The sequence below is a fragment of the Anas acuta genome, chromosome Z (assembly GCF_963932015.1).
Source record: "Anas acuta chromosome Z, bAnaAcu1.1, whole genome shotgun sequence".
Taxonomy (NCBI): Eukaryota; Metazoa; Chordata; class Aves; order Anseriformes; family Anatidae; genus Anas; species Anas acuta.
In genome coordinates, this window is record NC_089017.1 from 35,251,754 (window position 1) to 35,265,943 (window position 14,190).

General features: G+C 43.7%; 1 protein-coding gene across 4 annotated transcripts in view; it reads left to right on the forward strand.

Annotated features, from left to right (window-relative positions):
- Window positions 1–14,190, forward strand: part of VPS13A (vacuolar protein sorting 13 homolog A) — a 125,156-nt gene that overhangs the window by 22,165 nt on the left and 88,801 nt on the right. For all 4 annotated transcript variants that reach the window (XM_068665862.1, XM_068665861.1, XM_068665864.1 and 1 more), the window contains exons 18-21: window positions 1,075–1,276; window positions 3,879–3,993; window positions 11,494–11,630; window positions 13,245–13,377. In XM_068665862.1, coding sequence (XP_068521963.1) covers window positions 1,075–1,276; window positions 3,879–3,993; window positions 11,494–11,630; window positions 13,245–13,377 — 587 coding nt within the window. The remainder of the gene's footprint in view (window positions 1–1,074; window positions 1,277–3,878; window positions 3,994–11,493; window positions 11,631–13,244; window positions 13,378–14,190) is intronic.

Sequence of the window (14,190 nt, forward strand, 5' to 3'; positions counted from 1 at the left end):
TGAATGGGTTCATGCTACTCTACGTGATGAACTGGCTTTATGGTAGATGGTTGTAGTGAATGGAGCTACATCTGGCTGGCAGACGGTCCCTTCCAGCTAACTGTTCTATTCTAATGTGGCTAAAAAGTTCTTACATTTTTAGTTCAATTTCTAGATTTGCAGAAGAAAACTGTAACTGATGATTTTGACTTGTTTTCATGCTCTCACACTAGAGGACAAAAAGCAATGATACGTGAAATATTTTATTTACCTTTCAAACATGACTTAAATTCTGGGGAAGGATAGACTTCATGTTCTAAGCTTTGTCCTCTTTGCTTTGGAGCGTATTAGGTTATACTAAGATACTATTGATTTTGCATAGTGTTAAAAATTTTTTTGGTTTGCATCATTTCTGTTCAGTCTCTTGAGCATCTAAATGGCCATGCTCAAGAGACTGAATCTTGAAAAGATTCAATAGACTGTCATCTTGAAAAAAAAGGGCGAAAATATTACAGTTGTACAGGGAAACATTTTTGAGTGTTGAGACATTAAGATCTTCAACTGAGAACTGTTAAAGAGGTAGTCTGGGTGATAGGAAAAATAAATCCCAAACCTAAAAACAATACTTCAGATTATCCAGCAGTAATGAGGCTATTAATCTTGGACACCTGTTGTGGATAGTCTTTTATTCTCTGCACTGGAACCCACTTCTCTTTGCTGGATCAGTGTTCCCCAGTATAAACACTGCCATTTAATTTTTGAACTCATTCTACAGAACTTCCATTTGCATCTTTCTTCCCTACCCTGACACCTCTTCTCATGAAAAATGTGAGGTGAATAATTTGAATTCCCTTTCTTATTTACTTAAGTGTGGTTAATAGACACAAAAGCTAATGAAATGAAGAACAGGTAACACACAGATATCCAGATATCCTTAGACTAAGCTATTTATATTTGAGGATGGTTAGAGGGAGGTGACGTGCGGGTGTGTTGGTTTTCTTTTAGCTCCTTATACTTTGATACTCTTACAATCTAATTGCACATATGGGTATTACATCTGAGCATGCCACTCATCTTCTTTCTTTTTGTCTCCAGATTTGAAACGAAAGTAGCCTCACTTGAAGTTATGGGCACATCCCGAGAAAACTGTACACCCTGTCTGCTATCTTCTCGAACAGTCTATTCGGACAATAGTACCTCACTCTTAAGCATAGCATTTGAGACTAATCCTTTGGATGAGAAGGCAGATCAGAGGCTTAGAATTGAATCACAGCCACTGGAAATAATATATGATGCAGTAAGTAAATATTTGAATGAACTATGTATCTTGAAAAAAGTTTACATAATAGTAAAATAGCTACTTGGACAATGGGACTTGCTCTGACAAACCTGGTCGACTGGGGGCTGATGGGGTCCACCTGTCAGAGAAGGGGAAGAACATCTTCGGTCATGGGCTTGCCAAGCTGGTGAAGAGGGCTTTAAACTAGAGTTGCCAGGGGAGGAGAACCTCAGTCCATCCCACTCCTCCCAGTTTGATGCGAGTGCCAGGGATAGATGCCCAGAGCCTGGGGAAGGGCCATGGGTCAGCAGGAGAGCACCTGAAGGGCAGCACAAGGGAATTCCAGCCAGTGCAGCCAGTGAGTCAGCTTCCTCAGGGGCCCAACTTAAATGTCTCTATGCTGACACAAGTAGCACGGGGAATAAAGAAGAGGAGTTCGAGATGTACGCATGCCTGCAGGGCTTTGTTCTCATTGGCATTACAGAGACGTGGTGGGACAGATGTCTCCCATGACTGGAGTGTTGGAAGGATGCAGGCTGTTTAGGGAGGCCAGGCGAGGGAAGCAAGGAGGGGGGCATCACCCCGTGTGTGAGTGAGCAGCTGGGGTGCATGGAGCTCTGCCCGGGGATGGGTGAGGAGCTGAGAGAGAGCTTGTGGGTCAGGATTCGAGGGAGGGCAGGGACAGGGGACCTTAGAATGAGGGGAGTGTGCTACAGGCCACCTGATCAGGCAGACCAAGCAGACGAGGCCCTCTATAGACAGACAGCAGCAGCCTCATGTTTGCAAGCCTTGGTCCTCAGAGGGGACTTCAGGCACCCTGATAGCTGTTGGAGGGACAGCACAGCAGGGCACAGGCAGTCCAGGAGGGCCCTGCAATGCACTGATGGCAAATTCCTTCTGCAAGTGATAGAGGAGCCCACAAGGAGAGGTGCTATGCCAGACCTCATTCTTGCCAATAAGGAGGGTGTGGTGGGGAATGAGAAGCTGAAGGGCAGCCTTGGCTGCAGTGATCATGAAATGGTGCAGTTTTGCATTCAGAGGGCAGCGAGGAGGGGACACAGCAAGCTTGCTGACCTCGACTTCTGGAGAGCAGACTTCGGCGTCTTGAGGGATCTGTGTGGTAGAAGAGTGCCATGGGCCAAAGCCCTGGAGGGAAGAGGGGCCCAAGAAAGCTGGCTAATATTCAAGGATCAGCTCCTCCAGACTTAGGAGCGATGCTTCCCCACAAAGAGGAAGTTGGGCAGAAACACCAGGAGACCTGCATGAGTGAACATGGAGCTCCTGGGCAAACTCAAACAGAAAAAGGAGGCCTGCAGAGAGTGGAAGCAAGGGCAAGAAGCCTGATGGGAATACAGAGAAAATGTCTGAGCAGCCAGGAATCAAGTTAGGAAAGCCAAAGCCCTGTTGCAATTAAATTTGGCCAGGAATGTCAAAGGCAACAAGAAAAGCTTCTAGTAGGTATATCATTCATAAAAGGAATGACATCCTTGTGTCTAAATTGGAGACTCATGAATTTGATGGATGGACCACTTGGTGGGTAAGGAATTGGCTGGGTGGTCACACTCAAAGAGTTGTGGTCAACAGCTCAGTGTCCAAGTGGAGAACAGTAACAAGTGATGTTCCTCAGGGATTAGTACTGGGACCAACACTGTTTAGCATCTTCGTCAGTGACAGTGGGATTGAGTACACTCTCAGCAAGTTTGTCAATGACATCAAGCAGTGTGGTGTGGTTGACATGTTGGAGGGATGGGACTGTATCCAGAGGGACCTGTACAAGCTGGAGAGATGGGACTGTGTAAACCTCTTAAGGTTCAACAAGGACAAGTGTGAGGGTCTGCATCTGGTTCAGGCAATCCGAAGCACAGATACAGGTTGGGCAGAGAATGAATTGAGAGCAGCCCTGAGAAGGATCTGGCAGTATTGGTTGCTGAGAAGCTGAACATGAGCCGGCAATGAGTGCTTGCAGCCCAGAAAGCAAGCTGTATCCTGGGCTGCTTCGGTGGAAGCAGGGCCAGCAGGGTGAGCGTAGTGATTCTCCCCTTCTACTCTGCTCTCGTGAGACCCTACCTGGAGTACTGTGTTCAGTTCTGGGGTCCCCAGCACAAGAAGGACATGGACATATTAGAACAAGTCCAGATGAGGGCCACAGACATGGTCAAGGAGCTGGAGCACTTCTCTGAAGACAGCCTGAAGGAGTTGGGGTTGTTCAGCCTGGAGAAGAGAAGGCTCCATGTAGACCTTATAGCATCCTTCCAATACCTAAAGGGGACCTACAGGAAAGCTGGGGAGGGACTCTTTTGTCAGGTAGTGTAGTGATCAGACAAGAGTGAATCTCTTTAATCTAAAAGAGGAGAGATTTAGATTAGATACAAGGAGGAAAAGCTGTACTCTGAGGGTGGTGAGGCACTGGACCTGGTTTCCCAGAGAAGCTGTGGATTCCCATCTCTGGAAGTGTTCAAGGCCAGGTTAGATGAGACTTCGAGCAACCTCATCTAGTGGGAGTTGTCACTGCCCATGGCAGGAGAGTTGGAATTCAATGATCTGTAAGGTCCCTTCCAACCCAAACTGATCTATGATTCTATTAAATTTGCCATGTTTAATTGTTGCTTTATTTTAACAGAGAACAATAAACAGCTTAGTAGATTTCTTCAGACCTCCAAAAAATGTACATTTAGAGCAATTGACATCTGCAACTTTGATGAAGCTTGAAGAGTTTCGTGAGAAAACATCAACAGGCAAGTGCTGCGTGCTCTTCTGACAAATTTTAGATTCTACAAGTATGAGAATATTTAATATCTTTCTAAATGGGGATGCATTGACCCAAGTCATAGGTTTCTAATAAAACAAGTCAGTTGAATGTTTTGATCTTGTTACAAAGCATTTGTTCTAGGAAATGGACAATTCTGTGTCTGTATCTTTTCAAATTCCTTTGTAAATATGCTCCGTGCTCTGTGGTAGCGTTTCAATATTTATACAGTTGGATTCCATACAGAGTTAAAAGTTTGTTAATTCCAGCTCTTCTGGTTTTGTTCATCTGAGTATCTAAATAACCCGAATTGTGTCTTATTCTTGATGATACTGAGATACTGTTTGTCTCATAAAACTCTTAAATCCTTTTCAGAGTTGTTACTTTTCAGCACACATTCTTAATTTATTGGTGAATGTTGTTTCTGATCTTCACTGACTGAAGCCATATAAACCATTGCTGAGGCGATCGGCTCCGGGGCAGACGTGTTCTGCAGCGGAGCAGGGGACCGAGGCGGGCAGGGCTTTTTGTCTGGCATCAAGGCCACTCGGGGGAGCCGCCAGGACCCGGCAGTCCTCTCGAGGGAGGCTGACGAGGTGCGGGCGGAGCCAGCAGCGTCCCCTCCTAGGCTGTTTAAAAGTTGCCCCTAGGGAGCGCGGCGACCAGGACGGGCAAACAGGGCATGGCGCGTTGTGTGGCGCAGCAGTTTGCGCGGCAGTTCACGCGGGCAGGGCGAGCCGGGGGCCCATCGTCGCTCTGTTGCAGCTGCCTCTCCCTTCAGTGCTTGTAACCTGCTTGCGTAGAACCTGACCATAGTATCAACCAGGCAGAAAACCGTGGCCTCCGCATCTCGTGCAGCATCTCCAGCCACGGTCACCGGTGTGGCTACTCAGACGGAGGGCTCAGGGAAACATGCAGCCGTCCAGGTCCTGGGCTGCAGAGTGTGCCCCAGCCTTCTGTCGGTCTCCGACAGCAGTGGTGGGTATGCCTGTGGGAGGTGTGCCCAGGTTGAAGAACTGCTCAGCCAGGCAGCGGTGCTCCGGGAGGAGGTGAACAGGCTCAGGGGCATCAGGGAATCAGAGATGGAAATTGACTGGTGGAGGTGCACTCTACCCTCTCTGAGGCAGGCTCACGAGCCTGCCACAGCACAGGTATCTCCTGTTATGCAGAAGACGGAGGTTCCCTCCTCCTGCCAGGCAGCGGGAGGAGACCTAGATGAAGGGGGGGAATGGAGGCAGGTGCCTATTTGGGGTGGTAGGCGAGCCCTCTCTCTGCCCACCTCACCTTCTCTTCTACCCTTAAATAATCGATATGAAGGACTAGAAGAAGACAGTCTGAATGACAAAGTAGATAAAAACCCGTCCCAGTTGGAGGGGGCACCTAAGACAAGGCGACCTACACATCGCATTGCCACTTCATCCTTCAAAAAAGAAAGAAGGGCTATTGTTATGGGGGGCTCCCTTCTGAAAGGGACAGAGGGACCGATATGCTGACCGGACCCAACCTGCAGAGAAGTCTGTTGCCTCCCTGGGGCTCAGGTGAGAGACTTTGCCAAGATAGTCAAGCGCCTGGTACGGCCCACTGACTACTACCTGCTACTGGTCTTTCAGGCTGGTAGCGATGAAGTAGCAACGAGGAGTCCGAAGGCGATCAAAAGAGACTTCAGGGATTTGGGGCGACTACTTAGAGGATCAGGGGCGCAGGTTGTGTTTGCCTCTGTCCTTCCGATAGGGGGGATCAAAGCTGAAAGGCCTGCTGTTCACATAAACTCGTGGCTTCGAGACTGGTGTGACCGGCAGAACTTTGGGTTCTTTGATCACGGGAAGGTCTATGCTACACCGGGCCTGATGGCACCGGATGGGATGCGCCTCTCTCGGAGAGGGGTAAGGATCTTTGGTCACGAGTTGGCAGGGCTGATAGATAGGGCTTTAAACTAGAGTCGAAGGGGGAAGGGGCTAAAACCAGGCACGCCGGTGAAGACCTAAGGGATGGTATGCTAGAATCAGAGGGGCTGTGTGCTAGTGAGGTCCTTCGGTCAGATCCAGAAGGTGCTGAGTGTAAGGAGACGCACCTGAAGTGCTTCTACACGAACGCACGCAGTATGAGGAATAAAATGGATGAGCTAGAAGTACTGGCCCAGTCCCGCAACTACGACATCATTGGCATAAGCGAAACCTGGTGGGATGAGTCCTGTGACTGGGGTGTTGCGATAGATGGTTACAGGCTCTTCAGGAGGGACAGGCAGGGTAGGCGAGGTGGTGGGGTGGCGATGTATGTGAAGCAGGGGCTGGACTGTGTGGAAATCCAGGTCGGCGATGGCAAAGTTGAGAGCCTCTGGGTAAGGATCAAGGGATGAACGAATAAAGGGGATGTCGTTGTGGGAGTCTATTACAGACCGCCTGGCCAGGACGATAGCGCCAATAGGTTATTCTTTACAGAACTAAGAGAGGCCTCGAGATTAACTCCCCTTGTCCTTATGGGGGACTTCAACCTGCCAGACGTTAACTGGGAGTGCCACACGGCTGACACGAGCAAGTCCAGGAGGTTCATGAAGCACCTAGATGATAACTTCTTGGTGCAGGTGCTAACGGAGCCAACTAGGAAAGGTGCCCTCCTAGACCTGTTGCTAGAAAACAGAGAGGGTCTGGTGGGAGATGTGGTGATTGGTGGCCGCCTCGGTCATAGCGACCATGAAGTGGTTGAGTTCAAAATTTACGGTGACAGAAGGAAAAGTGCCACCAAAACCTCATCCCTAGATATGGGGAAAGCGGACTTCAGGCTGCTTAGGGAACTAGTCAGCAAGGTCCCCTGGGAAACTGCTCTTGAAGGCCTCGATGTCCACCAGTGCTGGTCATTCTTTAAGCGATGCCTCCTAGAAGCACAAGATCAGGCAATTCCTAAATATCGCAAGTCAGGCAGGCGGGGCAGGAGGCCGGCGTGGCTGACCAGGAACATTCTAATGGAGATTAGGCGGAAACAGAGAGTGTTTCGCTACTGGAAGGAGGGCCAGGTGTCATGGAAAGAATACAGGAATGCTGTTCGTGTTTGTAGGGAGAAAATTCGTGTGGCCAAAGCACACCTAGAGTTGAAGCTGGCTGTGTCTGTGAGAGAAAATAAAAAGGGTTTTTTTAGATATGTGAATGGAAAAAGGAGAACTAAAGAATACATAGGGCCGCTCCTTGATAGGGAAGGTCTCCTCACAGACAATGACATAGGCAAAGCAGAGACGCTTAACGCCTTCTTTGCCTCTGTCTTCAATGCCGATGATGGGCTTCGGGACCCAGGGTGCCCTGAGCTGGAGGACCGGGACGGTGGGGATGACAAACTCCCAACCGACCCTGAACGTGTGTGGGATTTGCTACTCCACCTGGATCCCTACAAGTCCATGGGTCCGGATGGGATTCATCCCCGGGTGCTGAAAGAGCTGGCGGACGTCATCGCAGGACCACTCTCAATTATTTTTCAACGATCCTGGGAATCTGGAGAAGTCCTGGTAGACTGGAAGCTGGCAAATGTTGTGGCGATTTTCAAGAAGGGTCAGAAAGAAGACCCTAGCAATTACAGGCCTGTCAGTCTCACATCAGTGCCTGGTAAAATCATGGAGAAGATGGTTCTCAAACTTATTGAGGCGCACCTGGGGGACAAAGCAGTCATTGGTCCCAGCCAGCATGGGTTTGTGAAGTGCAGGTCCTGCCTAACTAACCTGATTTCCTTTTATGATAAGATCACCCGTATGGTGGACCAAGGGAAACCAGCTGATGTGATTTTTTTGGACTTCAGCAAGGCTTTTGACACGGTTTCCCATAGGATCCTACTGGACAAAATGTCCACCATACAGCTAAATAAAAACATCATACGATGGGTGAGCAATTGGCTAACGGGCAGGGCCCAAAGGGTTATGGTAAATGGGGCTGCGTCAGGCTGGCAGGCGGTCACCAGTGGGGTCCCTCAAGGCTCCATTTTAGGGCTGGTACTTTTCAATATTTTTATAAACGATCTGGATGTAGGAATAGAAGGTATTTTGAGCAATTTTGCTGATGACACCAAACTTGGAGGAGTTGTGGACTCTGTTGAGGGTGGAAAGGCCTTGCAGAGGGATCTGGATAGGTTGGAGAGCTGGGCGATCACCAACCGCATGAAGTTCAATAAGAGCAAGTGCCGGGTCCTGCACCTGGGACGGGGAAACCCCGGCTGCACGTACAGACTGGGCGATGAGACGCTGGAGAGCAGCCTAGAAGAGAGGGATCTGGGTGTCGTGGTAGACAGCAAGTTGAATATGAGCCGGCAGTGTGCCCTGGCAGCCAGGAGGGCCAACCGTGTCCTGGGGTGCATCAAGCACGGCATCGCTAGTAGGTCAAGGGAGGTGATTGTCCCGCTCTACTCTGCGCTGGTGCGGCCTCACCTCGAGTACTGTGTGCAGTTCTGGGCACCACAGTATAAAAAGGACATGAAACTGTTGGAGAGTGTCCAGAGGAGGGCTACGAAGATGGTGAAAGGCCTGGAGGGGAAGACGTACGAGGAACGGCTGAGGGCACTGGGCCTGTTCAGCCTGGAGAAGAGGAGGCTGAGGGGAGACCTCATCGCAGTCTACAACTTCCTCGTAAGGGGGTGTCAAGGGGCAGGAGACCTTTTCTCCATTAACACCAGTGACAGGACCCGCGGGAACGGGGTTAAGCTGAGGCAGGGGAAATTTAGGCTTGACATCAGGAGGGGGTTCTTCACAGAGAGGGTGGTTGCACACTGGAACAGGCTCCCCAGGGAAGTGGTCACTGCACCGAGCCTGTCTGAATTTAAGAAGAGATTGGACTGTGCACTTAGTCACATGGTCTGAACTTTTGGGTAGACCTGTGCGGTGTCAAGAGTTGGACTTGATGATCCTTAAGGGTCCCTTCCAACTCAGGATATTCTATGATTCTATGAAACTGAATCTGTCTTTCAGTTATTCAGCATTGAAGCCATTCCCCTCATTTTAATTTCTTAATCTTAAATTATCTTAAAAAATCTTGAATTTTTATCTCTGGAGGTCTTGTATTTCAGCATACAGATGAAAATGGTAAATACCTTTTGAGACAAATACTGAGATGAGTGGAATTACCTTGTATGAGTAAGGGCGTCTGAGGCACTCTAGGTCAGAGGTGTGTCCAGCTCAGTGTCCTGTCTTTGGGAGAGCGTGGAAGAGAACGCGAAGGGGAGTTTTCATGTATAATTTCTTTCTAAAAGAAAAAAAAATCAGTGAGTTTCACCTCATTTAAATCTGTAAAATGTTAATATTTAAATTAACCTATGAACGTTCCATGATAATAATTTCAATAAATGATAGGAAACTCAAATATGGTGTATTTCTTTTATTGATCTAGTATCAGGAATGAAATTGGACATCAATTGTATTTCTACTACTTAGTTCTTCTTTGGCTGAACTGTGTGCAAGCCTTTATACTGTTTAATTAAGGACTGAAGTCAAAATAACAAGTATATGGTTACATGGATCATCTTGCTCATCTTTCTTGTCAGAAACTTCTCCAGCAGTGTTGAATATATTGATATCCCAGGTCACTCCTGAGATTATTTAAAAAAAAAAAATATGCTTGATTGCAATATGCTTGGCTCTCTACTAATTATAATTGAACACTGATTCTGAGCGTGATTCATTTATTTGTGGAAATAAGAAGTGCTATGCTTCAGTTATAACTGATATAGCATAACTTCAGAGGTATATCCCTACCAATAACTCTTACTTCCTCAAGAGCATTGAGTTGCCAGTAGTAATCCAAAAGCTTGTTTCTTTCATGAATGAAAAACCCAATTGAAATTTCTAAAAATAAGTGGTGTGTTGCTTGTAAAATCTAGGCTGAGATTCAGGGAAAGAAGACAGATTAGCATAGTCCCTTGCAGCACAGCATTCTGCAGATCAGAGGTAGAATTAAAAAAAAAATTTAAAAAATCACATCATTGATATGTTCAGACTTGCTGTCCTTCTCAATAAAGAATATTTTACACATGTCTTTCAAGCAGTAAAAGATAGCTGGAAAATACTGGGGACCTGTGAACTAGAGAGCTGAAGGAACTCTCTACCCCAAAATAGTAATAAGTTTCAGTACCACTGAAAGACAGTATAGAAGTATGGTTTCCCATAGTGCAGTTTATGGACTCACTTGAGTTATTTTTTCAAATGAAATAAAAGCTTTTCTGGAGCCATCAAAGTCACTCAAGTACGGTTAGGTGTTGAAAACTGAAAAAAACAAACAAACAACTTTTTATTGGTTTAAGTTACTTTACCTTGAAAATTCTGTACTATGTCATCCAATTCTTCATTGACTAGTCTACTTGTCCTATGGTATGACAACCATTGATAACGTTGGAATAGTTTTAACTTCTTTCTTCCTTAATATCTGAGTTGAACAACAAAGTTTCCCATGTGTTTTGTATAATCACTTACGTTTTGAAATCTAACCTGTTTACACTTTATTTCTGCTCCTTACCGATGTAGGTGTTCTGCAGTGTGATGTCATCTTGATCACATGTTACATCTAGTTCTGTGATTAACTTGTTGCATCTGATAAATATTTAGTGGGTTGTGGCTGCATCATAAGGCAGTTTTCAGTGCTAACACGAAGCAAGACTACTCATTCCTCTTCAGATGAGGGGGAAAAAAAAGAGAGAATTTGATCTCACATGTTTTGACAATCTGAAGTGCCCAACCAGTTGAATAATTTTTGAAGATTTTTTTGCAAGACTTGCACTTGCTGATCATCAGGATAGAGATGCTAGTCAGCAAAATCAGTGTAAACGTCAGTGTCTTAGTAGTGAAAATACAGGCAGTTTGACAACCACAGTTGGACACTTCTAGTAAGATCTGCTGGAGCGAGTTAATTTCTGAATCTACAGAGCACAATGGGTTATCTCTGCAACTGTCAAGTTGCATTACACTTTCCGGTTACTTCACCTCCGCTCAGTATGAAGTTTTTAGAACTGCATGTTTGTATGTTGTATTACTGTTTCTACTTCTGCATTAGCATTTTTTGCTGTCGCCATGTCCTGTGTTTGGTGGGTCTTTTAAAGATATCCTGTAATTTTTGGCTCAGAAGAAATTTAGAGAGCATCTGTACCTATAATTAAACATGATAATTAGATGGCAGTGGCAGTATGGGAGATGAAGGAGTAACTTCCTTCTTGCAGAAAACTTTCATGCTTGAAAACTCTATTCATGCAGAAAGAGTGTTGTTGAAGGGGATGAGTAACTGTGCAGAGAATACAGATAGGTACGTACTCTCTGCTTACAGAAGTGTGGATCTGTTCTTCATGTTCAATAGTTTCAATTCCAGATGCTATGGGTCTTGCTGAAAAAGAACTAGTATTCACAGCTCCATTAGTTAGGCAGGAATTTCTCTTATAGCTTCTTTTAATTCCATATTTTTTGTGTGGATTAATTAATTTATTTAATATTAATTAATAAATATAATTTATTTATATATACTAACCTGTTTTTCAGGTTTGTTGTATGTTATCGAAACTCAGAAAGTTCTTGACCTCAAAATTAACCTCATGGCTTCATACGTAATTGTTCCACAAAAGGGATTCTATGACAGTACATCAAATCTGCTCCTTTTGGATCTTGGTAGTCTTAAGGTATGTATTTACCTGATGAAGTAACTTAGCAAAAAGGTTTGGCTTTTATGTGACTTGCACTTTATTGAATTTGTATGTATTGTACTGGTTAAATAAATTTTTGTATAAATATTCCTGTTTCAGGAATAGGTATTCTATATCTAAGGTATTGATTTTAAACTGCTTTCCATGCAAGACCAAAAATATTGAAGTTTTCTGAATAGATTCTTTCGATCCAAAATTGTTGCTAGAAAATTGCTGAGCCACCTGCCTTAGGTGGCCCTACTTGAGCCCAAGGGCTGGACCAGGTGGCCTTCAGGAGTTGCTCCCAACCTTAATCATTCTGTGACTCTTGTCAGAATACTCTTCTCCCGAATTAAACCACTGGTAATGCTTTCAAACTGTTATGTAGAAAAAGTCTCTTTTTTTTTTTTTTTTTTAATCTTAGATTATAAATTAAAAAAAAAAGGCTGAATAGTTTGTGTAGTGAACATGACTCTGAGGTTGGTTTCCTGTCTTTTGAAAGGAATTAGAATGTAAGATGAAGTAAGCAGGCAACACCAAAAGAGAAAGTTATTCGGATGCCTGTCAGGATATGATGAGTAATCCTGTATTCACTTTGAATACTGTATGCTTAAGAAAGATGTAGAATATTCACTGAATTTGTTTAATGCAAAACTAATAGTCTCCTTCCCTCAGTTATGTACTGTATGAAGTCAAGTCCCGTGCGGCGTTGTAGCACATAAAATCGTATCTCAGTGCATATATGTACCTAGACTTAATTAAGGCTGCCCAGGCAATGTTAATTTGATAATTTTGAATGTTCAATCTCTTAATTATTTTTAATGTGAAAGTAGTCATAATTCAGTAGCACTCAAAAGAGAAGTGTCTTAAAAACCAATATTGAAACTGTTTTCATTGTTGCAAACCTTACACTGACTGCTGTCTGGCTCTGACAAAAATGAATGTAAGTGCAAAAATTATTAGACATTTTAAGGATGATGACAGACACATTTCATTGGAGATATGAGCAGAGAGGGCACATACAAATGTAAGATACCAAAGAAGTATGGGCAACCCAAAGCTGAATCAAAGATGTGACTGATATTAAAGCTAAGACACTGAACATTGATAATGAATGGTCCAAAGCACCTTTTCTGTTTTACTCAGAGGTTGTCTAATAAGTTGCAGGGTAATGCCACACCTAAATTTAATAAATAGCTACATTTTAAAATAGATTGTGGTACTGTGGTGATTAATGCTGTATTTTTATATATAGAAAAGTGAACAGTATGATGTTACTGATAATAAAGAGTTTGAGACTTCATACTCCAGATTATGAGTCGCTTATTAAAGGAAATTAAAATAAATTCCTTCTGTACGAAATGTTGTATGAAACTTGATAGATGTCAATTTCTTTCTTTCCTTGAAGAAATGATGTTTAGTACTTCCCATTTTTTGTTCTGATATAGCTGCTTGTATTAGGTATCTCCTTTGCTGTGATGTTTCTAAGACTGTGCTATTATAATGAAGATTTAAATTTAATCTTTTGTCGTAGCAGGATCAAGTATTCGTAGAATTACTACTATGACTATTTTGAAATTAATTACTGCTTTTTTGTGACTGTGTTTTAAGATGAAAAGCAAAAGTCGTTCTGATTTATCGGAACTTAAAGTAGGACAAAGCACTATTGAAGATATCATGTCAAGAGCTTATGATAGTTTTGATATCCAGCTCAGCAGCATACAGTTACTCTACAGCAAACATGGTGAGTATTCATAAAAGTAAATCTGTCTTTAACGGATTAAAAATATTTCAGTAGTTGATGTACCTTCATATTTTTAACTGAAACGGTGGAGAATCTTTGGGACATGTTTCTCTAAACTCAGATTTCAAACTCCATCATGTGAACATATTAAGAACTTCCAAAACATACATTTAGGTCTTAGACTCCAACCTTATATTTTGCTAAATAAATGAACCAAAATCCCTATTTTTGAAGACTCCAAAATGTCTCATTTGATTTAGAGCATAATAAATATGTAGCTCTTATTCCAACAGTGTAATTAATTTATGATGTATTTTCATTCGGTTCCTTTTTCTGACTTTACTCCCAATGAAAAGCAGAATCCATGAGTAGTTTTAGGTATGATTATTTTGTGAAGGTAAAGAAAGGATCAGAATCCCTTACTGAGGGAAACTTCTAATAGTAGTTTGTGAACTAACAATACAGAAAAAGTCAGAATCAAAGAAGTCTAGGACATCTAATTCTTGTGGTTCTGGAGGAGAATCCAAAGCCTGAACTCCTAGTACAATGCATGTTAAGAACTAGGTCCTTGAAATCTGCATCATTGTTTGGGTAGATGTTTAGATGTGAACAGTGAAACAGTGCACAGTATTAAGTACTGCAGTATGTCTGAAGTCCTGATCCTGTACAATATGTATGTATTGAAGAGCTATTAAAGAAGCTCTGTCACCTGAATTTTTTAAAAATGTATATTAAGTAATATCAGATGCCTTAATTCCATAGTATGTGTAATGAAAAGAAATATAATTCAGTTTCAAAGCTTAGGGATTTTTT